Source organism: Lampetra fluviatilis, chromosome 56, assembly GCF_964198595.1.
Source record: "Lampetra fluviatilis chromosome 56, kcLamFluv1.1, whole genome shotgun sequence".
Classification (NCBI taxonomy): Eukaryota; Metazoa; Chordata; class Hyperoartia; order Petromyzontiformes; family Petromyzontidae; genus Lampetra; species Lampetra fluviatilis.
Window position 1 is genome coordinate 8,053,602 of NC_136330.1, and position 25,051 is coordinate 8,078,652.

The following is a 25,051-nucleotide window of genomic DNA, read 5'->3' on the forward strand; positions in this document are numbered from 1 at the left end:
CGGAGTGCGGAGTGTGGAGTGCGGAGTGCGGAGTGCGGAGTGTGTGGAGTGCGGAATGTGGAGTGCGGAGTGCAGTGTGCGGAATGTGGAGTGCGGAGTGCGGAGTGCGGAGTGCGGAGTGCGGAGTGCGGAGTGTGGAGTGCGGAGTGTGGAGTGCGGAGTGCGGAGTGCGGAGTGCGCAGTGTGTGGAGTGCGGAGTGTGGAGTGCGGAGTGTGGAGTGTGGAGTGCGGAGTGTGGAGTGCGGAGTGCGGAGTGCGGAATGTGGAGTGCGGAGTGCGGAGTGTGGAGTGCGGAGTGTGTGGAGTGCGGAGTGTGGAGTGTGGAGTGTGGAGTGTGGAGTGCGGAGTGTGGAGTGCGGAGTGCGGAGTGCGGAGTGCGGAGTGTGCGGAATGTGGAGTGCGGAGTGCGGAGTGCGGAGTGTGCAGTGTGCGGAATGTGGAGTGCGGAGTGCGGAGTGTGCGGAATGTGGAGTGCGGAGTGCGGAGTGCGGAGTGCGGAGTGTGCGGAATGTGGAGTGCGGAGTGCGGAGTGCGGAGTGCGGAGTGTGCGGAATGTGGAGTGCGGAGTGCGGAGTGCGGAGTGTGGAGTGTGCAGTGTGCGGAGTGCGGAGTGCGGAGTGCGGAGTGTGCGGAATGTGGAGTGCGGAGTGCGGAGTGCGGAGTGCGGAGTGCGCAGTGTGCGGAATGTGGAGTGCGGAGTGCGGAGTGCGGAGTGCGCAGTGTGCGGAATGTGGAATGTGGAATGTGGAATGCGGAGTGCGGAGTGCGGAGTGCGGAGTGCGGAGTGCGGAGTGCGGAGTGTGCGCGTCGGGTTCACGTGGGGGTGGTGTGTGACGCCCGCTCCGTGTCTCCTCTCCCAGGCGGGCGACGCCGCTCACGGCGCTGACGACGACGACGCGGGGGAGGGGCGGCCGTCTCCTGCGGGCAGCCCCGGTGAGCGCGCCACCCCTGGATGACCACGTGCCGCACCGCGGCAACACTTGCACTCACCGCGTCGCTCCCCCCACTTTGAGATGCACTTCTGCGGCTGATATTAGGAAGCCACTGGAGCTAGGCACTTGTAAACCATCTAGTCTAGAACTGCTTTTTTGCGTGTTAATTTGTTGTCCTTCCCCCGCACCTCCGATTAGCCACGGTTGCCTACGTACGGCGCGAAATTTCAACGTACGCAACATACAACACTATACCACCAACACTACACCACCACTACTACCACTACCACCACCGCCGCTACACCACCATCACCCCCACCACTATACCACCACATCCACTAGTCCCGCGCCTACAATTATCTCGGTTGGCTACGTATGGTGTGAAAGAAGTTCACCATACACACAGACATACATACGCACTCTCCCTCTCCGTGCATCCCCAGAGCGCGATGAGAGCACGGGGGCTGAAGCACCGAGCGAGAGAGCGAGCGCAGCCCCCGAGGAGCTGGGAGACCATGAGGAGGAGGACGAGGAGGAGGAGGACGAGGAGGTGGTGGGGGAAGAGAAGGAGGAGGAGGAGGCGGGAGAAGAGGAGCCTCATCCAGAGACTCCGTCCGCCGAGGTGAGGCCACCGGGGATGCTCGATTTGGATAGGATCAGGATCAGATCGGGATCAGATCGGGATCAGGTTCGGGACGGGATCGCGCGTGATCTTTGCCACAGAATAACCGTGAGGTTGAGAGGCTGCGTGGGTGTCCCAGAGGTCAGGGCCACTGCGGAGGCTGGGTTCCAGTCCAGGTCTGAGCCGCCCAACTTCAGAGATTCCACCGCGGTCCCAGGTGTAGCGAGCCGATGGTCGCAGCCCGGTAACCAACGAATGGACAAAAACACCGTTCATCGCACTCAGCGTTCATCGCACTCAGCGTTTCTCTGCACAGAATTTTCCCGAATTGCAGTGGTCACGTGCGTCGTGGGAAGGTGCTACCCCCCCCCCCCCCCAGCGTGGCTGGAAGGATCATTGGGAGGAAGCATCAAACTCGCGAGGGCCGTCCCTGCCACGGCCGGAATGAATCGACGATCCAAACCAGGAATAACCACGCGCATGCATGGATTCTGTACCGCTCTGTAAAGCACGCACGAACGCAAGCACGAACGCATGCACTGGCGGACGCACTGATGGATGCACTGACGGACGCACGCACACACAGACACACCAACGCACGCATGGAAGCACGCACTGATGCACGCACACACAGACACACCAACGCACGCATGCATGGACGCACTGACGCACGCACGGACAGCCGCAAGCGCTGGATTGACGCTCTCAGCCCGTACCAGACGGCGTGAACGCGAGACGAGAGAAATAAACAATGAGTTGTGTTCCTCAGCTGCCAGTGGCGGAGGAAGAGGAGAATGAAGGGCAAGAGGAGGAGAAGGAAGAGGAGGAAGAGGTGGAGGAGGGGGAGGAGGGGGAGGAAGAGGAGGAGGCGACGGGAGAACGGAACTCAGACTCTGAGCCGCCTGAGACCACCGTGGAGCCGCCCACTCCACAGCCCGACGCAGACAAGGGGGGAGAGTAGGTGGCGGAGGAAGAGGTGGAGAAGATGTAGGAGGTGGTGGAGTTAGAGGAGAATATGTAGGAGGTGGAGGAGGTGGAGGAGATGAAGGAGGTGGAGGACATGGAGGAGGTGGAGGTGAAGGAGGTGGAGGTGGAAGAGGCGGAGGATGTGGAGGAGGTGAAGAAGGTGGAGGACATGGAGGAGGTGGAAGAGGTGAAGGAGGAGGTGGAGGAGGTGGAGGAGATGAAGGAGGTGGAGGTGGAGGAGGAGTTGAAGGAGGTGGAGGAGGTGGAGGAGGTGGAGGAGGTTGGAGGAGGACTTGTGGCGATTGCATCAATTGGAGTCGCCTGTTTGCTCGTTCTGCAACTCGTCATGGGAATCACGTGCCAGCGTCACACGCGGGCAAACGTCGCGGACAGAAACGCCCAGTTATGCAGTGACGTCAAAAGTAACGTGTTACCGATTACTCGAGGGCCTGGAAAGTAATCCGTTGCCGATTTATGAAGGGATTCTAAAGTAACCTGCTACTGATTACTGGGTTCTAAAGTAATTTGTAACCGATTACTCGAGACGATTCTAAAATAATTCATTACCGATTACTCGAGGAATTATTTAGTGATCTGTTACTGATCACTGGATTCTAAAGTAATCCGTTACTGATTACTGGATTCTAAAGTAATTCGTGACCAATTACTCAATTGATTCTAAAGTAATCCATTACTGATTACTGGATTTTAAAGTAATCTGTAACCAATTCCGCAAGGGATTCTAAAGTAATCCGTTACTGATTATTGGATTATTAAGTAATCCGTGGTCAATTACTCGAGTGATTCTAATGGACGCTCTTTGACGTTGCGATTCCCGTACCGGGCTGGGTGACCCCCACGGCTCGACTCCCGGCCACGGCTGACATCAGTGGCGATGATGCGAGGTCTGAACCTCGACCCCCCCCCCCCCCCCCGCACGCTCCAGCATGGGGAGAGGTCTTCATCTAGCAGTGGATTGGCGAGACCATGAGAAAGGGGCACGGGGGGGAAGTGGGAACGTGGGGACAGTTAATATCTGTGTCTCTGTGTCCCCATGTCCAAGTGTCCCCGTGTCTCCGTGTCCCCGTGTCTCCGTGTCCCCGTGTCCCCGTGTCTCCGTGTCTCCGTGTCCCCGTGTCTCCGTGTCCCCGTGTCTCCGTGTCCCCGTGTCCCCGTGTCTCCGTGTCACCGTGTCTCCGTGTCCCCGTGTCTCCGTGTCCCCGTGTCTTCGTGTCCCCGTGTCTCCGTGTCCCCGTGTCCCCGTGTCTCCGTGTCTCCGTGTCCCCGTGTCCCCGTGTCTCCGTGTCTCCGTGTCCCCATGTCCCTGAGTCTCCATGTCTCCGTGTCTCCATGTCTCTGTGTCCCTATGTCCCCGTGTCTCCGTGTCCCCGTGTCTCCATGTCTCCGTGTCCCCATGTCCCCGTGTCCCCCGTCTCCGTGTCCCTGTTCCGATATCCCAACATCCCCGAGTCTCCATGTGACCCGTCTCCAAGTCTCCGTGTCCCCGTGTCTCCGTGTCCCCGTGTCTCCACATCGTGTCGGAACTTTTGCTCCACGAGTCGCTGCTGGTAACCCACGAGCTGGGCGCTGTCCGCACCGCACTATCTGCGGCGATGGCATCAACGCGGGAACATCGACCCAACGTCGCATGCAGACGTCGGGTCCCAAGTCGCACAGACGTGCAACTCACCACCATATTTACCCTTTACCTGGTGCACCGCGCGCGTGCGTGTGTGTGTATGTATGTGTGTTTGTGTACTTTGTGCAATAATAATAATAAATGGTATTCAGTCTCAATGAGTCTCAAGAATCCTTCCCCGAGGCCGATCATTCTGCCAAGCGGTACCTCCGGCCACGCCAGGGTTCGGGACTTCTCCCGTTTGGGATAAACCCCCCGGGGGGGGGGGGGGGTAACCGTGCTGCACACGAAGGGGCGCCGTGACGCTCGAAGCCACGCACGGATGCATTCACGAATCCGTCGCCGCACCGAACATCGTCTTGGCCGACACGCAGCCCGGGGACTACGACGTGGCATTGTCTCCCACGCATCTTTTAGTACCGCGGTGGCTAGGAGATGTTAACTACCTCGCCTGGCTTGCAGGAGGCTGTGGGTTCGATCCCGATCCTGACGCCTGCTGCTGTATATTTTGAGTTTGCGTGTCTCTTTTAGCATCATCATGCTGATTAGGAGATGTTAACTACCTCACCTGGTGTGCAGGAGGCCGTGGGTTCGATCCCGATCCTGACGCCTGCTGCTGTGTATTTTGAGTTTGCATGTCTCTCTCTCATCATCATCACGCTGGTTAGGAGATGTTCACTACCTCGCCTGGTATACAGGAGGTCGTGGGTTCGATCCAGCCCCTGACACCTGCTCTCTCCCCGTGGCCGAGTGGATTTTTATCGGTGTCCGCCGGTTTATTCCCCTCATTTAGAATCAACATCAGGCGTTCAGAGTATTTGGCTGCTGTACATTTCCACGTTATAAGTCACCTGGTTGAGCTACCATTTGTGATGGCCAGGTCGCTTCTGAAAAAGAGCTACACAGCTCAGTGCATACATTATCAGAGTTATGTTTTTTGTTTGCATTATGACTGCAGGTATTGTGGTCAATGCAAACATGACTCCTTGTAAAAAAAAGGTGTCAGTTTTGTTGCCAGATAAAAGGGTAAAAAAACAATTATCATATTTTTTACTGGCAAATGAGGTTCCAATGGTGTAAATGCTTACCCCGAGCTCTCATACTCTGATGGTGCATTGTCTTTGAGTTGTGCGCCTTTTGGCGTCATCTGGTCCAACCCATGTGAGACTAGGCTCTAAGGAAAGCTGTCTCGGGTGTGGACCAATCAACTTCAAGGACAGTGCATACATTATCAGAGTTATGTTTTTTGTTTACATTCCGACTGCAGGTATTGTGGTCTATGCAAACATGACTCCTTGTAAAAAAGGTGTCAGTTTTGTTGCCAGATAAAAGGGTAAAAAAACAATTATCATATCGGTTTTTTTTATCTCTTATAGCGTGAGCCACGGATCACCAGACCATGGCATGGACCGGCTCCCTCCTGCCACGCGAACGTTCCTGGAACGTTCTGGAACGTTCCAGGAAAGTTCCGGGAAGTTCCGGGAAAGTTCCACATTTCGCAAGCGTAGAGAAGGGAGGGCATGGACTGTGGCCGAGAAGACCCGGAGCATCGTGCGGAGCGACAGACCAGGTAGCTTCCACACAGCGTTACGCAGCCGATGAAAATATGCTGCTCGACTGATTCGGAGTGAGACCTCTGCTGTCAAATTGGAGCTGGTCATGAGCACACTGCCCAGGTATGGAAAACTCCACTCTCTCCATAACTGCCCCATCACCAATGGGGAGTTGAGGGGGGTGGAGTGTTTGATGCTATAAAATACCCAGGCAGGTGGGGCTGATGGTAAGGCCCCACCTCTTGGTGGCTCGCTCCAGGTTCATCAGCAGTGCCTCCAACTCCTCCTCTAAGTGAGCAGCAATCACCAGATCACCTACATACATAAGATGTGTAGTGACATCGGGGATGTCACTGGATGGTGCCGGCCCGGAAGGGCCACACCGTTCGATGTTCCTACATCGTGGACAGCCCCGTGTGGGTGGCTGTGTGCAATACCAGCCCTAGCGGGGCTTGGCGAGCACTGGGATAGTGCGGGCACCACGCACAGCGTGTGGTGGGGGCTCCCACGAGGGGGAGTGGGTGAGCGTCAGCCCAGGGGCACGGTTGCCCGGGCCTATGGCACTCTGGTTGACCCCGTAGACACGTGATCCAGAGTGTCTACACAGGGGGCCCCAGTTGGGGGGACTAGTGGACGATCTTGTGTCTGGGGAGAGCCCTTGAGAAGGATCGAGAGGGAACGAGAATGTTCAAGAAGGTGGGTGGGGCCGAGGGCGGAGTGGCCCCGACCGTAAGGGGATATAAGGCTGGGACGGACCGAGGTCTCTTCGTGCGACAAGCTGGAAGCTCGGGGTCTCAAGCTGAAGCTCTTCGTCCTCCGAGGCAACCACGTGGTTGGAGACCCGAGTGAGGGTCCAACCCTTCGTAGCAGTAACTCCCCTGTATAGAGTAGTTATCTGGGTGGTCACCACCCTAGGCTGTATCTGGTAAAGGGGCAGTTGCCCCTTTGTGTTACGGTGTTACAATAAATGTGTTGCCTCGAAAAGGAACGTCTGGGACTCAGTTGCACTCACTACAGATGCATAATACAGGTTGTTTTGGGTAAGATCACGTAAATATGTGTCGTTAAACCCACCAGCAACCGACACAGCCAATTCTTAAGGGTTGCCATGTAAACAGAACATGCCAATTCGTTACTAGTGTAATAAAGGACTCGTTCACTGGGTCTGTCTCCATTGTCCTTTATTTGGGTTCTTTACACTTGTCCCACACGGCCCTCGCTTAGAGCCTCCCCGCTTGGCAGCTCCACAGCTGCCTTCGCTCCCGTAGCCTTTCTCGCTCCTGCAGCTCCGCTGCAGGTCCCCTGTGCAGTCCTCCGGCTGCTCTCACTGTAGCTCCACCGCTGCTCCCCGTTCCTCCGTGCTTGGTCACCGCTGGCCGACGGTGCCAAGTCTTACTGTGTGTGTGGCGATCTCGCCACTCTCCAACCTCCGCCCTGCGTGGCCTCACTTTGTCTCCATCTCCAACACTCTCCCGTCTCTTCCGGTATCTCTCCCTTAAGACCTCACCCCTCTCTCTCACGTGACCTAACTCCTCCCCCCCGTGACGTCATATCCGCGAGGCCGTTTACGCCCGCATTACACCACCCTCCCCCGTAGAGAAAATCCAGCCGACCTCGGCTGAACAATAACGACAACAAGTAATGCGAGCGAACACAACCATCACACATGCAAGGACAACGAAGCATACAATAAATATAACAATAACAACAAGAACACAACAGTAAAATTCAACGAAATGTAAGGGACTTCGACCGCGTGCGGGTCGCCGGTCCGTCCCGGACGGGCGGCGGCCCTCCTGCAGACCGGGAACGTGACGGGGTTTTAGGAGCGACAGGATGAAGTCCTCCTGTCGCTATTGGAGGCCCGTCAACGTCCCGGTCCCGTATCCCTGAAGGCCCAGCGTCAGGGGTGTCCCGCGATCGTGTCTGCGGCGGGATCGGAAGGGCGGCGGGGCTCGGAGTCCCCGCAGCCGTGGTAGGCACACCCCGAGCAGAGTCCCCTGTCTCCTGTAGTGTCACGGCCGGCTTGTCTGTAAAAGGCACGACAGGCGCTCTTGCAAGGTCAACAGGCACAGGCAAGGATGAGTCGGCAGCAACAGACCCCGGCAAGGCAACATCAGGAGATGACGCATCAGTCCGAGGGGCCACATATGGTTTCAAGCGCGACGTGTGAAGGAACCAACGCCGAGATCCAAACTGAACACGCGCGGACTGTGGGTTGGGAACCTCGATGAGGCGAACCGGCCCTTGCCATGGTTTATGTAATTTAGGAGAGGTACCTGGCCGCACCTGCGGGCAATGGAGCCAGGCCATGTCCCCCACCTTCCAGGGGCATTCCCCCTTGGAGCGTCGAGCACACCGCTCGTTCCGGGCCTGGGCTTTGGCCGTAGCCATACGGGCCCCTTCCCGCGCCTCAGTAACACGGCGAACGGTATCCTGAATGTAATCAGGAAGAGGCTTAGCAGGTCCCCTCACTCCAGTTCCCAACTGCACATCCATCGGTGGCACGTTTTCGCGACCGTACATAAGGAAAAACGGTGAATATCCTGTAGCCGCATGCGGCGTCATCCGGTATGCCGAAAGTACCCCAGGGATATGCAAATCCCAATCCGATTGTTTTTCACTCACCGTGTGACACAACATGGCGGACAAAGTCCGATTTAACCATTCGACCATACCATCCGTTTGTGGGTGGTAGGGAGATGTCCGTATCTTTTTAGTTCCAAGAGCCGCACACACTTCCCCCAACAATTTAGATGAAAAATTCCGGCCTTGGTCTGTGAGGAGCCTCTCCGGCGCCCCCTTGTCCGTAACATACCCAAATAGAAAGGCGTCTGTGATAGACGCCGCTGACTAGTCAGGCAAAGGCCAGGCCATCGGCCAGCGGGAGAGGTACTCCACCCCAACCAGCAAGTATTTATTACCATTAGCGGATGGCGGAAAGGGTCCCAAAATATCCAGCGCCACCAATTCATTAACTCTAGACACCTGAATAGACTGTATCGGCGGCACATATGGTTGTTTAGGTGGCTTTCGCCGGGCACAATCGGGACACGCGCGAACGTGATCGACGACATCTGTTGTCATGCCGTGCCAAAAGTAATCTCGCTGCAACGTCAATAGGGTCTTCTGCACCCCCAGATGTAAGAGCGTGTCGCAATGCAGAGTCCTAATCAATTCGTACCGCAAGGATGCCGGTACAACCAGACGCCAGCGTTCCTGTAACCCTTCCCTCCACATCAGCAGAACATCGCGGAGAGCGGTTTCCGGCACACCCCCCGTATCCGGTCCCCCACTCTTCTTCGCAGGCCGATTCCGTAAAGTCACCAATGACTCGTCCAACATTTGTTCCCGAATCCACACAGCCCTTGGAAGATTCAAAATCCCATCAGCAACAGGCTGAGGGGGATGCTGAATCGGCGCACATCTATGCGTCCCAGACGCGCACGCGCAAGGGGATCACTGCGGCAACCTAGAAAGGGCGTCCGCGTTCGCGTGACGCACCCCCTTCCGATGGTGAATTTGGAAGGAAAATTCTTGCAGCGTGTCCAACCACCGCGCCAACTGGCCGGATGGTTGGTCCATCTTAAGAGCATACTGCAAGGCCGCATGATCCGTGCGTACAATAAACGAACGACCGTAGAGATACGGTCGAAATTGGCGGAGAAAGAAAACAGCAGCCAAAAGTTCCCTGCGAGTGACGCAGTAGCGGGTTTCTGCGGGAGACAGAACCCGGCTACCGTACGCCACCACGCGCTCCACACCACCTTTGGACTGAGACAACACGGCCCCAATGCCTGTGTCACTCACGTCCGTATCCAGAATGAAGGGGTGATCGAAATCAGGATAATCCAACGTCGGTGCCGTAGCCAATCGATCGCGCAGGCCCTGAAACGCCGCCTCTTCTGGCGGTCCCCATGCAAATTTCCATCCTTTACCCGTAAGGAGGTGCAAGGGCCTCGCGATCGTCGCAAAATTCGGAACAAACCTCCGATAATATGAGGCAAACCCCAAAAACCGACGTACATCCCCCACCGTGGCCGGGGTTGGCCAGTCACGGACGCACGCTGTCTTGTCCGGATCCGTGGCCACCCCGTCCGCACTGACGATATGCCCCAAGTAGCGCACGGACCGTTGCAGTAGGTGACATTTCTTAGGCTTAAATTTCAAATTAGCGGAACGCATCCTTGGCGAACACAGCCTCCAACCGCAGTAAATGCTCATCAAATGTGCGGCTGAAGACGATAATATCGTCTAAATATATCAGACATGTCTCCCACTGCAACCCCGTTAACACCAACTCCATCAACCTTTGAAATGTGGCAGGGGCAGCATTCAACCCCATCGGAAGACAATTAAATTGGAATAACGCCTGCGGCGTACGGAAAGCAGTCTTCTCCCGCGAGGGCTCGTCAAGGGGAAGCTGCCAGAATTCCGAAGAGAGATCTAGCGTTGAAAAGAACTTCGCCCCCGACAAGGCATCGAGGGAGTCGTCCATACGCGGCAGGGGGTACGCATCTGCCACAGACACTTTATTTAATTTCCGAAAATCCACACAAAATCGCAATTTGCCGTCCTTTTTAACCAAAACAACAGGCGCGCCCCATGGGCTGTTAGATGGAGATATTATGTCTGCAGCCAACATGTCATCCACTGCCCCTCGAACCTGATCTCGCTCCGCCGGACTCATCCGATGCGAGTTTAACCGAATAGGGGCAGCGTCCCCTGTGTCAATATGATGGTAAAGCAACGAGGTGCGTCCCAAGTCCAAATCGTCGGAGCTAAACACATCAGAATAACTAAATAATAATTTACGAAGCGCGCAACGTTGTTCCCTGGAAAGGGAAGGATTTTCCCCACACAATTCGGCGATCCAGTGATTATCTGCGGCCCCAGGCCCTGAAACACCACCAACCATGACCTGGCTGCCCAGATGATCCTGTGCCGTAAACGCCGTAGTGGCATGTGCCACAACCGTACCAGCCGGCACACACACATTTTCGGTACTTGCATTAAGCACCTGCAGAAACGGCTGCTGGTCCGGCCGGACAATAGTTTGCGCCCCAACGAGCGCCGATCCGCCCGTTATGGTGGCGGACGGCGACAACAAAACCCCAATTGCACCTTGACGACCAGGCACAGGCTTCCGATATCGCAAGGGGATAAGCATCTGTGAGCCAGGTGGAATATCAACAGATACCTCGGACAGCGCCTGCACCTGGGCGACCGAAGCAGGTCGCCCCCAGGGCAACGGTAGAAATGTAATTTTTCGCCCACGCGGTAATTCAATGCAGTTTTCATTAATTCTGATTAGAATGGGCATCTTGGCCAGAAAGTCAGTTCCCAACAAACAAGGAACCGCAAGGGACCTCGAAATTAACACAATTCCCGAGACCGACACTCCCCCGATAGATATTTTAGCGTCCACCTGGCCCACAATGCCCATGCTACCCCCGTTCGCAGCGACGCAGGAATCGTGACCGGACGCACGGCCTCTGGTGGGATGCCCAACAGATGGAAAATTACATCCGATATAATGGTCGCGGACGCCCCGGAATCCACTAAAATACGCACGTCTACCCCTTGTATAGAACCAGGTACAGTGGACGAACCAGTAGCGGCCGCGACGACCCGCCGTGCCAATTTACGCCACTGCGTTACCGAGCGACGTGGCCCAGTCGATGGCCTCCCCCCGTTATTAACAACACCCGGATCGCACGACAACGGTGATGAGTGAGGTGTCAAGCCTTGCCGGGTGTCTGGTGCGCACCGACTTGCCTGTCCTGGAGGATCCTTCCGCGGCACATCCGCTGTCGAGGCCTCCTGCTGGGGCGGACCTGGGACACGGGCCCAGCAGTCCCTGGCGTAATGGCCCTTACGGCCGCAGCGGAAGCAGTCGATGTCAATGCCTCAGCGTCCGTCCACCTCGCTGAGCGTACCGCCTCCAAAAATCTGCAGGCGAAAGCACTCCAATCGCCACCGATGGAGAATTCTTTAACGGTCGTGAGATGACGACTGCGACTCCTTGTTGCGCCATCCTCAGCCGATGACTCATCAGGCGGCATATTCAAAATGGCGTCGCATCGCAACGTGTTCAAGATGGCGGCCTCCCGCCGCGGAGAGCGCAAGATGGAGGCTTCCCGCCGTTCTTCTCCTGCCACGCCCAAGATGGCGTCTTCGTGCCGCGTGGCCGATGGCGCCGACAGCGGAGGCAAGGCGGCGACCTGCGGACCTCCATCGGCTCTCCCCAACGCCGTCCTCGGCGTGACGAGCTCGCACAATTGCGCGAGCACGATTTTCAGTGTCTCCAGCTGCGCCGCCATCTGTCTCCATCGCAAGTCCGCGTCCTCCGGCGCAGACGGGTCCACCGCCGCGGCGACGTCTTGGACTCCCGGACCCGTACTCGTTCCCGCACGGATTTCCTCCTCATTCGCAGGCAGGTCCACCGCCTGAGGAAGGTCGTCGTCGTCGGATAATGTAGCAGATGATGGCGCAGGAATATTCTTTCTTCTGAGCTGTTTTGACATGCCGTTTCACTTCTGACACCAGTGTGAAAAAGGACTCGTTCACTGGGTCTGTCTCCGTTGTCCTTTATTTGGGTTCTTTACACTTGTCCCACACGGCCCTCGCTCAGAGCCTCCCCGCTTGGCAGCTCTACAGCTGCCTTCGCTCCCGTAGCCTTTCTCGCTCCTGCAGCTCCGCTGCAGGTCCCCTGTGCAGTCCTCCGGCTGCTCTCACTGTAGCTCCACCGCTGCTCCCCGTTCCTCCGTGCTTGGTCACCGCTGGCCGACGGTGCCAAGTCTTACTGTGTGTGTGGCGATCTCGCCACTCTCCAACCTCCGCCCTGCGTGGCCTCACTTTGTCTCTATCTCCAACACTCTCCCGTCTCTTCCGGTATCTCTCCCTTAAGACCTCACCCCTCTCTCTCACGTGACCTAACTCCTCCCCCCCGTGACGTCATATCCGCGAGGCCGTTTACGCCCGCATTACACTAGTACAGCACGCTGCTGCGTTGGAGAGCCAAGCCACAACATTTACAATCGGAGTACGACGTTTCGCCAATAATTACAACCAGCTTCATCAGGCGACAGACAGATTTGTGAAGTCCACCGGTTTCGTTCCTTAAATAGAGGCGTAGATGTGATGACAACACTTGTGCGCTCTTCCTGCGCGAATCAACGTACATTATATGCATGATCTTGTACTCCTTGTTCATTGTGTCGTGTTGTGGATTCAGGAGACGTCGGAGATGATTCTTGGAGGCAACACTATTTATTAATGCCACGCTCGGCAGTATAGTCTCACATCACTCAGGGCTACGCCACTGTCTGGGGAGGTACTGTCTCCGGGCTAACGTGCCCTAACACGAGACTACACTCAGGGTCCTCCGGCTATGGGTGCCTAGGGGGAGGCTATTCTAGCTCGCCCTCGCCAGGGTGCGAGTTGCCACCACTGACCCACTGGACCCGGCCCTTACAAGGACGTCGGGCCGGGGGTTCCCAGGGTCTCACCACTGAGCCGCACAGAGTCCCGGCCCTGATGAGGGCAGCGGGGCTAGAGGTAGGCCTCGGCAAGGTAAGGTAAAATTGTAAAAACGAGGCTACCTTTACCCTACCTTTTACCTTACCACAATACAATCACTCTACCCTACCTTGTACCCTTTAGCAGGTAAGGTAAAAGGTAAAAAGCAACGAGCCTACCTTTTACCCTACCCTTTACCCTTACCCCTTGGCATGTCGACACCTTTACCCTTTACCTTTACCCTTTTACCCGGTAAAAAGGGTACAATTACCTTACCTTGCCGAGGCCTAGCTAGAGGTGTCAGGGCCCTATCTCGCTGCTCTTCGGGTTCTGTCTTCAACTGGTCCCGACCGGCTGGGGAGGTGCCCTTCTATGCCCCTTGCCCATCGAGGGGTGGGGGGGCTGCGAGGGACCCAGATCCCCCGCAGCCCCCCCCCCCCGTTGGGGGCACCAGGGGGCTTCACTGTGTGGGATCCTGAGCCCCCAGCAGCCCCTCCCCTCTTGGGCTGGCACTGCAGCCCCTCCCCTGGCAGTACGAGGTACCGCCCTCAATGGGCCCCGTCCACCATTGCAGCAGGTAAGTGTGGCCCATCTACGACTCTACATGTGGACTAAAATAGCCGTACCAACGGTAATCCCTATTGAAGTATGGTGGCTTGTATAGGCATGCGTTTAAACAATGTTTTATTTGATGACTTGCTTCCAAGCAGCACGAAGTCTGTAACTATCCGAACGGTTAAAATTATTTTAATTTCTCCCAATTTCGATAGATTCTCTAATTAGTCTTGGCCAGTAGTAGCTAGTTTTGCACAGAACTTCAACATTATCAAAATCAATTGAGTGTCCTTGTTGGCACGCGTGTTCTGCTACTGCTGACAGTTGTATTTGGGAGTATTCAATATTTATTTGGTGTTATTTTAGTCTCGTGCTGATCATTCATCCTGTTTTCCAACATAACATTTAAGGAACGAAACAGGTGGACTTCTCTACAAACTTTGCTGTCGCCTAATGAAGCTAGTTGTAATTACTGGTGAAATGTCGTACTCAGATGGTAAATATTGTGGCTTGGCTCTCCAATACACTGGTGTGTTGTACTAGTACACTACATTATACATTACACTACACTACTACACTATACACTACTATACACTACTAGACACTACACACGACACTACTATACACTACACTACACACTAGTGCTGTATTAGTAACGAATTGGCACATTCTGTCTACGTGACAACCCTCACTAATTGGCTGTGTCGGGTGGAGGCGGGTTTAACGACACATTTATATATTTACACGATCTATTATAGATATTGGTCGTGAAAGTCTACGTGTTAAACATGCATAACATGGTTGACCAATAGGGAGCCATCCCTTGACCGCACATGGGCATTGATCAGCCTCCCATTGTCTGTGTAGTGTCTTCAAAAATGACGTTGTAGCAAGTCACCTGCTTACACTTTATTCACCTGTTCTTGCGCCAGTTATAGGCACTCCTATAACTATCTGTATGGTCACATACACTTAACCTCTCCCCACTCCTATCTATTCTGCACCTCACTTATCCTGCACTCAGCAGCTCTGCTCTCAGTGACTCCGCACACAGCGACTTCCCACTCAGCGACTCTGCACACAGCAACTTCGCATCTCCACCGCTGCCCACACCTACGCTCTCTCAGACCCGCCAACTCAGCCAACTCCCACCCAGCGACGGCGTGAGGGTTGAGGTCCCGTTGACGGCTGGAGCGGCAGCGACGGGACGTCTTCACTCTTGGTTCCCCGGCAACAACTCCCCTCGCTCACACACACTCCCGCTTATATCCCCCTGCTCATCCCGAGTCCTCACGTGCTTCTATTTAAGCTGCCGCCAGGCCGGCGCCAGTTGTCCCATTAATCTCTTATCATCACCCCCCATCTCCCGTCTCCTAGGCGCCAACCTCGGGTCACAGCGTTGCACCTGTGCAACCTCGGTGGCACCCGCTTCTCCCCTTAATTACTGGCTGTTTGTCTGTGCAAACCTCATGTTGCAACACGCACATCTGTTCGACCTCAGTTGCAACCGCTTCTCCCCTTAACTCCTGTCGGTTTGTCGGTGCAGACCTCATGTTGCAACGCACACACCTGTTTGCCCTCCGTTGCACCCGCTTAACTGTGCGCACCACGTATTTCTCTCTTCTACATCTGTACCAGATGAAAATTCCTCGAGGATAGCCATAGAAGGCTTCTCGAACTACGTCGTAGAAAAATATGTTAATGTGGGCGTCAGAGGATATCCCTCTCGCACCCCAAGGTGAACAGGGAATGGCTCCGACTCCCAGCCACGTAGTTTTACCCAGGCCTGCCCACCATCATGAAGGTTCTTCATGATTATGAGCAGAGTCCAGGACTCCGAAAGCACAAAGAACAACCCAGAGCCCAGGCCTATTAATGGTATAATAGGCCTTGACCAGGTAAATAAAGCAGAGATGTAGGTCCTGTTGCAATTCCCTACACCTCTGCTCTAGCAGAGAGACAGACAATATGGCATCTGTGCATGGCCTCCCTGGCCTAAAACCACATTGGGGCTCCGCAAGCCTCTCCTCAGCGTGCCTGGCAAGGCGATGTTGAACCATCCTTGCCAGGACCTTTCCTGGAACACTGCGGGAGATGCCCCTGTAGTTGTTACAGTCTGTGCCGTCCCACTTCTTAAAGAGGGGGACCACCAGGGCATCCTTCCAATCCTGCAAAACTTGTCCAGTGGTCCAGACAGTTATGATGTAATTTAGTGCAGTCTGTGCACAGATGCCCTGCCTCAGTATTTCGCTTGGAAGATCATCTCTGCACGGCACTTCTCCTGGTCTCAGACTCTGGATCGCCTTCCATACAACAGATAGCGCTTCAGCCAGCCACTCACAGGGAGTGACTACCTCTTCCAATATTTGATGCACCACAGCCTCAGCAGGGTCATTCCCACTGTCCCGGGCCCAGGGATTTCCCCTCCCCCAACACCTCACAGAAATGCTTAGCAAATCTGCAAACGTGTTCCTGGGGGTCGGAGATCAGATCCTCTAATGATGGTGATAGGCGTGGCACTTAAAGTTACTTTAGTGATGACTACCCATTCTTGCAGTGTGGCTCTCCGAACCTCCGAGCGAAGGCTGCGGTAAGTCTCCTCATTCTCCAATGTGGGATGCTGTAGACGGTAGGAGTGGGCCAGTTGCTTTTTCTCAGCCAGCCGGAACACCTTCTGTGTCAGCCAGGATCTCTCGGGAGTTCTGGAACGTGTACCCAGCTGCATAAGCCACAGTCCTGAACCTCGCCCATTTCCCCTCAGCATTAGGAGGGGGGGTCAAGCTGAGACCAGGCACTATAGGTTTGAATGGGGTCCTAGATGTACACCAACCAGCGGAGTGCAAGAATGGCAGGTGCATCTTACAGATGACAAACCGATGGCCAGTGGGCAGATCAGCTCCATGGTAGCGTCGTGATACGAAGGACATGGGCCCGCATCCGCTGTTCCATTACTATATAGTCTAGCAGATGTTCTTGCTTGGACCCGGCTTGCATCCATGATGTTGTGTGGATGCGTCGATGCTGGAACAGCGTGTTGGTAATTACAAGCCCATGGGCTGCACAGGAGTCAAGCAGTCTCCTACCATTGTTATTGAGCTGATCTGGCCCATGCCTTTCAATCACTCTAGCCCAGGTGCCAGCATCATGACCCACTCAGGCAGAGTCACTCAACAGGATTACTCGATTCCGAGGGCTCACTTTAGCTATCACCTGTGACAGGTCATAGAAGGCATCGCACTTGCCTGCATCCTTTTACTGATGTTCATCTTCGGTGGGCGCATAAGTAATCACCACCACCACTCCTAGCCTATGGTTGATGGGAAGGCGAGCCATAGTATTCTGGGGCTTGCAGCTTCCCACACCTCACCGCCACGCTCCCATGCCACCCTTCATTCTTTTGTTCAGAAGAAGAGCCACTCCCTGTTGTTTGGCAGTCTCCTCCCCCGAGTAGGAGACTGTCCACCCCTCATGGTGACTGGAGCCAGAGCCAGTCCACCGGACCTCCTGAATACCGCAGAGATCCAATCGGTACCGGTCCAGCTCCCAACAGAGGGGCAGCCTCTCCTCTGTAGTGAGCGTGTGAACATTCCACGTGGCCACTCAGTGCCTGTTTGCTGTTTCTGGAGGAACCTCGAGGGTGCGGGTTCAGTCTTCTGGTTCTGCCAAATGGGGTTTGGCCAGGAGACGTCATAAATGCACGTCGCCCTGGGGCCTCCGGCGCAAGCTTAGTTAAAAAAATGTTTCACGTAGTTTAGTGGTACATAGATTGAAGATGGAGTTACCAGCCCCTCGCACCCATCCAGAGCCCTCTTTGGATACGATGTTGGCTATAAACGCCATGAGGGGAATGGCCACTTTAAATTGGTCCTCCCCCCATGGCACTGCTCACAACAGCGTTACCGTCCTGCACCACCGGGGAGGTAGGGGGTTGTTTTGCCGGACTCTCACTCGCACACCCACCCACTCGCACACCCACCCACCTGTATAGCCTCAGCAGACTGTTGGGGCAAGTTACTGTTCGCGAGCACCTATGAAGGCCGGCACAGCACAAGAGGGGGTTGGGTGGCCAGCACCACGCCCGGCCCCCTTTGTCTCCCTCGCAGCGATGTTCACACAATGCACGAGGTACGCATTGAGGCCGAGTCGACCTTGGGGAGGGGCGGAGGGCCGGTTCAGATATCCGTCACTGGTGTCGGTGGCCGTAAGGGGGAATCAAACTCGGGTCGCCGGGTTTGGGAGCGCATCGAACTAACTGCTGCACCACTGGCACCCCACAGAGTGAGGTCTCCAACACCCACTCACGCAAACGTGTTCCTGTCATCACGTTTATTAAACTCACAACATCTACATCAACAGTGTGCATCCGTAACGTCTCCCCGTGCTTTCCTGTGCGCCTACCCACATCGCCGCGGGTTTCCCCGTGTGTCCCCGCGTCTCCGTGTCTCCCTGCGGCTTCCCGCATCACCTCGTCTCCCGTGTCCGCCTGAATCCAACCTCCGGGGGGTTGTCTCCGTGTCTCTATGTCGCAGTGTCTCGGCGTGAGTGTCTCTGCGACTCCGTGTCCCCGAGCCTCCGTTTCTCCGCGTCCCTGTGTCCCCGCGTCTCCGCGTCCCTCCGTTTCTCCGCGTCCCCGTGTCCCCGAGTCTCCGCGTCCCCGTGTCCCCGAGTCTCCGTGTCCCCGTGTCCCCGCGTCTCCGCGTCCCTCCGTTTCTCCGCGTCCCCGTGTCCCCGAGTCTCCGTGTCCCCGCGTCTCCGCGGTTTGTTGTCCCCGCGTCTCCGCGCCTCCGCTTCCCCGCGTCTCCTTGTCTCCAAGTCCCCGTGTCTCGCATCGCGGCCGTACTTTCGCTCCATGAATCGCTTCTGGTAGATCATCTGCGGGAAGTTGTCTGTGAGCGCGCGCACACCACACACCATGGTTCATCGTCAGCAGCCCGCCATGGTCTATACACTGCTGAGAACATGCCGCACAGCCCCGTGTGTTATAGCACTCACAGTTGCTGTGATGCCACACATATGCCATCTCACTCTAGCATGAGAGCTCGCTTCCTTCGCTCGCTCACTCACTCATCTCAGCGGTCGGTACCAAGTCTACACCTCGTGTTCTCCGATCTGCGCCCATTCCTCTTTCTCACATGTGCATGTATGTACGTATGTTCGCGTGTACGTTGAACTTCTTTCGCACCACCGTACGTACGAAGCCAACCGTGCTAAATTGAGGGTACGGGGGAAGGACAACCAACTAAACACGAAAAGCAGTTCTGAAGAAATAGAGTTTTCAATTTAGATGATTTACAAGTGCATAGCTTCAGTGGCTTCCTAATAGTCTATCGGGAGAATGTTCCAGACAGCCGGAGATGCGAATCTGAAAGGACAACTGTGCGTATGAGTGTAAGTTGAGGCCTTCATCGGTGCTACTCACTAAACAGCACTTGCCTTAACAGGCTATATGGGGATCTTTGTCTTTGTGTGTATGTACATTGAACCTATTTCGCACCACTGTACGTAGCTAACCATGGTTAATGGGAAGTGTAGGATTACAACAATCTAAACACAAAACGCAGTTCTATAGAAATTCGTTTGTCAATCTAGACCAGGGGTGGGGAACGTCCGGCCCGCGGGCCGTATGAGGCCCACGAAATCACTTGGTCTGGCCCTGCCAAGGCAACCGCAAGCGGGACTAGAAGTTATATACATCTAGGAGCAAACCTGGAAAAGCAGTTGCGAGTAGCAACAACATTAACACCAGCTACCATCACACGCCTCGCCAAAGAGAAGCAGTTCCAGCCCATCGCACTAGGGGTGAGTTAATTAAATGTTTGACCAAATATAACGGGCTCATTTTTAAGTTGATAATTTTGTATGGCCTGCGAATGATGTTCTAAATATCCAAATGGACCTTGGCAGAAAAAAGGTTCCCCACCCCTGATCTAGATGATGATTTTAAAGTGTAGCATAGCTCCAGCGGCTTCCTAATATCTGAAGGAGCGTTCAAGAAGGCAGAAGAATCGCGTCTGAAAGCGCTTTCTGCATCTCTGTGTCAACCCCAGTGTGTGCACCTCTCCACCCTTCTCTACGTCCATGTGTATGCTACGTGTAAGTGTATACACGGCGTGTGTGCTATGTATGTATAGGCTGTGTTTACACTGTGTTGTGTGTGCTGTGTGTTCGTATATGCTGTGTGTCCTGTGTGTGTACATGCTGTTATTGTCCTGTGTGTGCTGTTTGCACGTATACGCTATGTGTGTCCATTGTGTGCTATGTTTGTGTATATGCTGTGCGTTCAGGCATACTGCGTGTGTACATATATATGCTGTGTGTGTTCTGTGTGCACTGTGTGTGTGCATGCTGTGTGCGTTATGTGCGTGTATATGCTAGGTGTGTATGGTGTGTGTGTACATGTATATGCTATGTGTGTGTGTGCGTGCTACGTATATTTGCTGTGTATGTTGTGTCCTGTGCGTGTGTGCTTGCGTACTGTGTCCTGCGTGTGTGTGCTTTTGTATTGTGTATCATGTATCTGTGTGCATGTTGTGCGTGCTATGCGTGTGCATGCTATGTGTGTATACGCTGTGTGTGTATATGCTGTGTGTGCTGTGTGTGTGTACGCTGCATGTGTATTCTGTGTGTGTATGCTGTGTATGTATATATGCTGTGTGTATGCTGTGTGTGTATGCTGTGTGTGTATGCTATGTGTGTGTATGCCATGTGTGCGTATGCTGTGTGTGAGTATGCTACGTGTGTATGCTGTGTGTGTGTTTGCTGTGTGTGTATATGCTGTGTGTATATGTGCTCGGTGTTTATGTGCTCTGTGTGTGTACGCTATGTGTGTGTACACTATGTGTGTGTGTTGTATGCTGTGTGTTTGCTGTGTGTGTATATGTGTATGCTGTGTGTGTGTTTGCCGTGTGTGTATATGCTGTGTGTACATGTGCTCTGTGTGTGTACACTCTGTGTGTGTACACTATGTGTGTGTACGCTGTGTGCGTGTGTATGCTGTGTGTGTGTGTATGCTGTGTGCGTGTGTGCTGTGTGCGTGTATGCTGTGTGTGTGTATGCTGTGTGTGTGTGTGTATGCTGTGTGTGTATGCTGTGTGTGTATGCTGTGTGTGTGTGTGTATGCTGTGTGTGTATGCTGTGTGTGTATGCTGTGTGTGTATGCTGTGTGTGTGTGTATGCTGTGTGTGTGTGCGTGCAGTGTGTGTGTATGCTGTGTGTGTGTATGCTGTGTGTGTGTGCGTGCCGTGCTTGTGTTGCTGTGGTGCATTATTAAGCCTCACGTTTTTCAAGGGCATCTTGAGCGGCCTTCATCTCAGCTCTTTGAATACTGCACACGCACACACAGGTACACACACAGGTACACACACAGGTACACACACACACAGGTACACACACACACAGGTACACACACAACAACAACAACAACCACCATTCGCCACTAAGTGGCGGTGACGTCACCACGACGCTTGTGCCAGGCCAAGTGCACCTTGAGGCCACGTGAAGTGTCGAACGCCCGCTGGCAGGAGGTCACGGGGCAGACCCAGCAGGTGCCACGGGTCGACTGACCGAGATGACCGAGATGACTGGCTGATGCACCACCTGTGCCCCCTACTGTACCAACTTGCTGTGCTTTAGCCACCCGGCGCTCCGCTCGTTGTTGTGAGCGTCGCTCCTCCACCCTCCGTTGTTGATGGAGGGCGACTGCCTCCAACTGCCCAGTAGTGTCCTTCACGAGCCTCCTCCACTGAGGCCGATCTTGACACCGCTGGTACCAGTCCATCGGCAAGTCCACTCAGCTCCACGTCCTCCTGTACCACATCACTTCATCTCTTCTCTAGCCCGTGCCGCGCCCGTTTAGCCCCCTTGATCCGGCCAAACAAAAGCTGTTTAGGCATGCGGTGGCTGGGCATGCGGGCTACATGACCCAGCCAACGCAGCCTTGCCTGCCGGAGGAGCTCACCGATGGGACTTTGCCCAGATCTTTCAAGGATTTGTGAGCTCCTCACACAATCCAGCCTGGTTGAACCCAGGATGGATCGTAGGCAGGCCAGCCTAAATGTTTCCAACCGGCGAAGATGCTCCATTAGGGGGGTCCACGTTTTGCAAGCGTAGAGAAGGGAGGGAATGACCGTGGCCGAGAAGACCTGAAGCTTCGTGCGGAGCGACAGACCAGGTAGCTTCCACACAGCGGTACGCAACCGATGAAAAGATATTGCCGCTCGACTGATTCGGAGTGAGACCTCTGCTGTTAAATTGGAGCCGGTCATAAGCACACTGCCCAGGTATGGGAAACTCTCCACTCTCTCCACAACTGCCCCATCACCGATTGGGAGTTGTGGGGGTGGAGTGTCCGATGGTACAAAATACCCAGGCAGGTGCTTAGTTTTGGTGGGGCTGATGGTAAGGCACCACCTCTTGGTGGCACGCTCCAGTCTCAGCAGCAGCGTCTCCAACTCCTCTTCTGAATGAGCAGCTATTACCAAATCATCGGCATACATAATGTGGTTGACCAATAGGGAGCCATCCCTTGATCGCACCCGGGCGTCGATCAGCCTCCCATTATATCTGTACCAAATGGAAATTCCCTCGGCACAGCTATTGAAGGCTTCACGAACTACGCAGTCAAAATAGATGTTAAATAATGTGGGAGCCAGAGGACATCCCTGTCGCACCCCAAGGTGGACAGGGAAAGGCTCTGACTCCCGGCCACGTAGTTTTACCCGGGTCCGCTCACCATCATGAAGGTCCTTAATGATCGTGAGCAGAGGGTCAGGGACTCCGAAAGCACGAAGAACAGCCCAGAGCTCAGGCCTACTGATGGTATCATAGGCCTTGACCAGGTCAATAAAGCAGAGATGTAGGTCTTGTTGGAATTCCCTACACCTCTGCTGTAGCAGACGGACAGAAAATATGGCATCTGTGCAGGACCGCCCTTTCCTGAAACCGCATTGGGGCTCCGCAAGCCTCTCCTCAGCGTGCCTAGCAAGGCGATGTTGAATAATCCTTGCCAGGACAGGTACACACACAGGTACACACACAGGCACACACACACACAGGTACACACACACAGGTACACACACACACATAGGTACACACACACAGGTACACACAGTGTACACACACACAGGTACACACACACAGGTACATACACAGGTACGCACACACAGGTGCACACACAGGTACACACACAGGTACACACACACAGGTACGCATACACAGGTACACACACAGGTACACACACACAGGTACGCACACACAGGTACGCACACAGGTACGCACACAGGTACACACACACAGGTACACACACAGATACACACACACACAGGTACACACACAGGTACACACACAGGTACACACACAGGTAATCGTCACCGGTGGTGGCTGTCACTTTGAGCCACCACTGGTGACGATTATCTCAACCACACCAGGGCCTCCCCCCTAGGTCGACTCAGCCTCAAGTGAGTACCTCGTGCGGTGTGCAGCAAACAACGCCACTCGGGAGACACAGGCGGCCGGGGCGTGGTGCTGGTCACCCACCCTCTCGTGCGCCGTGCTGGCCTTCACAGGTGCTGCTACTCGCTAACAGCACTTGCCCCAGCAGCCTGTGAAGGCTGCACGGGAGTGGGTGGGATCTTTTTCTCGGTGCGGCTTATCACCTCTGCCCTGTGCCGCAGCCGAGTCGCTCCCCCTTGAAGTAGACGGCCACCGTGTAGGTGCGCGCGTGCGAGGGGCCCAGAGTCTGGAGAATCCTGTGGGCAGAGCACATCATGTGAGCACACACGGTCCCTGTGTGTACCTGTGTGTGTGCGTCTCTGTGTCTCCGTGTCTACCTGTGTGTGCGTCTGTGTCTCCATGTGTACATGTGTGTGTCTCTGTGTCTCCCTGTGTGTACATGTGTGCGTCTGTGTCTCCCTGTGTACCAGTGTGTGCGTCTCTGTGTCTCTGTGTGTACCAGTGTGTGCGTCTCCGTGTCTCCGTGTGTACCTGTGTGTGCGTCTCTGTGTCTCCCTGTGTGTACCTGTGTGTGCATCTCTGTGTCTCAGTGTGTACCTGTGTGTGTGCGTCTCTGTGTCTCCCTGTGTGTACCTGTGTGTGTGCATCTCTGTGTCTCCCTGTGTACCAGTGTGTGCGTCTCTGTGTCTCCGTGTGTACCAGTGTGTGTCTCTGTGTCTCTGTGTGTACCAGTGTGTGTCTCTGTGTCTCCGTGCGTACCAGTGTGTGTCTCTGTGTCTCCGTGTGTACCTGTGTGTGTGTCTCTGTGTCTCAGTGTGTACCTGTGTGTACGTCTCTGTGTCTCCGTGTGTACCTGTGTGTGTGTCTCTGTGTCTCCGTGTGTACCAGTGTGTGCGTCTCTGTGTCTCCGTGTGTACCTGTGTGTGTGTCTCTGTGTCTCCGTGTGTACCAGTGTGTGCGTCTCCGTGTGTACCTGTGTGTGCGTCTCCGTGTCTCCGTGTGTACCAGTGTGTGCGTCTCCGTGTGTACATGTGTGTGCGTCTCTGTGTCTCCGTGTGTACCAGTGTGTGTCTCTGTGTCTCCGTGTGTACCTGTGTGTGCGTCTCCGTGTCTCCGTGTGTACCTGTGTGTGTGCGTCTCTGTCTCCCTGTGTGTACCAGTGTGTGCGTCTCTGTGTCTCCCTGTGTGTACCAGTGTGTGTGTCTCTGTGTCTCCCGTGTGTACCTATGTGTGTGCGTCTCTGTGTCTCCGTGTGTACCTGTGTGTGTGCGTCTCTGTCTCCCTGTGTGTACATGTGTGTGCGTCTGTGTCTCCGTGTGTACCAGTGTGTGTGTCTCTGTGTCTCCCCTGTGTGTACCTGTGTGTGTGTATCGCTGTACGTCTGCGAGTGTCTATACACGCGTAGTGTAATAACGCGGGCTGCTGACGGGGAAGTGGTACTGGCAGCAGGGGCCAGTACGCACGTCAGCAGAGGGAGATCTCAGGGGAAGCCCTGGAAGGGCTCAATCTGGAGGCCCGAGAACCTGCGAGCAGGTTCGAGAAAGGGGGCGTGGCAAGGGCGGAGCGAGGCCAGGCCGGGAGGATAAGAGGGGGGCCGGGACAGGAGCTCGGGGCTGTTGCTGGAAGTGGATCCCCCTCGCCGTGTCGCTGTGTGTCACCTTCATCTCGACCACCCTTAGACGCCGCTAGCGAGACAGCCCGTCAACTGTACTAGCTACGAAGTACCGTCAAAAGAGACGGATGTGTGCTTTTTTCTCTATGTATCTATGTGTGTGTGTAGTGCAACGGTTAGCGTGCTGTGCTACGAACCCAG

General features: G+C 55.0%; 1 protein-coding gene across 1 annotated transcript in view; it reads right to left on the bottom strand.

The window, feature by feature from the left end:
• Positions 1-18,013: 18,013 nt before the first annotated feature.
• DROSHA (drosha ribonuclease III) overlaps positions 18,014-25,051 on the bottom strand; it is a 48,394-nt gene continuing 41,356 nt past the window's right edge. Inside the window, exons 30-32 of the mRNA XM_078880248.1 lie at positions 23,442-23,534; positions 21,066-21,112; positions 18,014-18,674 (exon numbers count right to left, since the gene is read on the bottom strand). Of these exons, the coding sequence (XP_078736374.1) occupies positions 18,307-18,674; positions 21,066-21,112; positions 23,442-23,534 (508 nt within the window). The 3' untranslated portion in view covers positions 18,014-18,306. The remainder of the gene's footprint in view (positions 18,675-21,065; positions 21,113-23,441; positions 23,535-25,051) is intronic.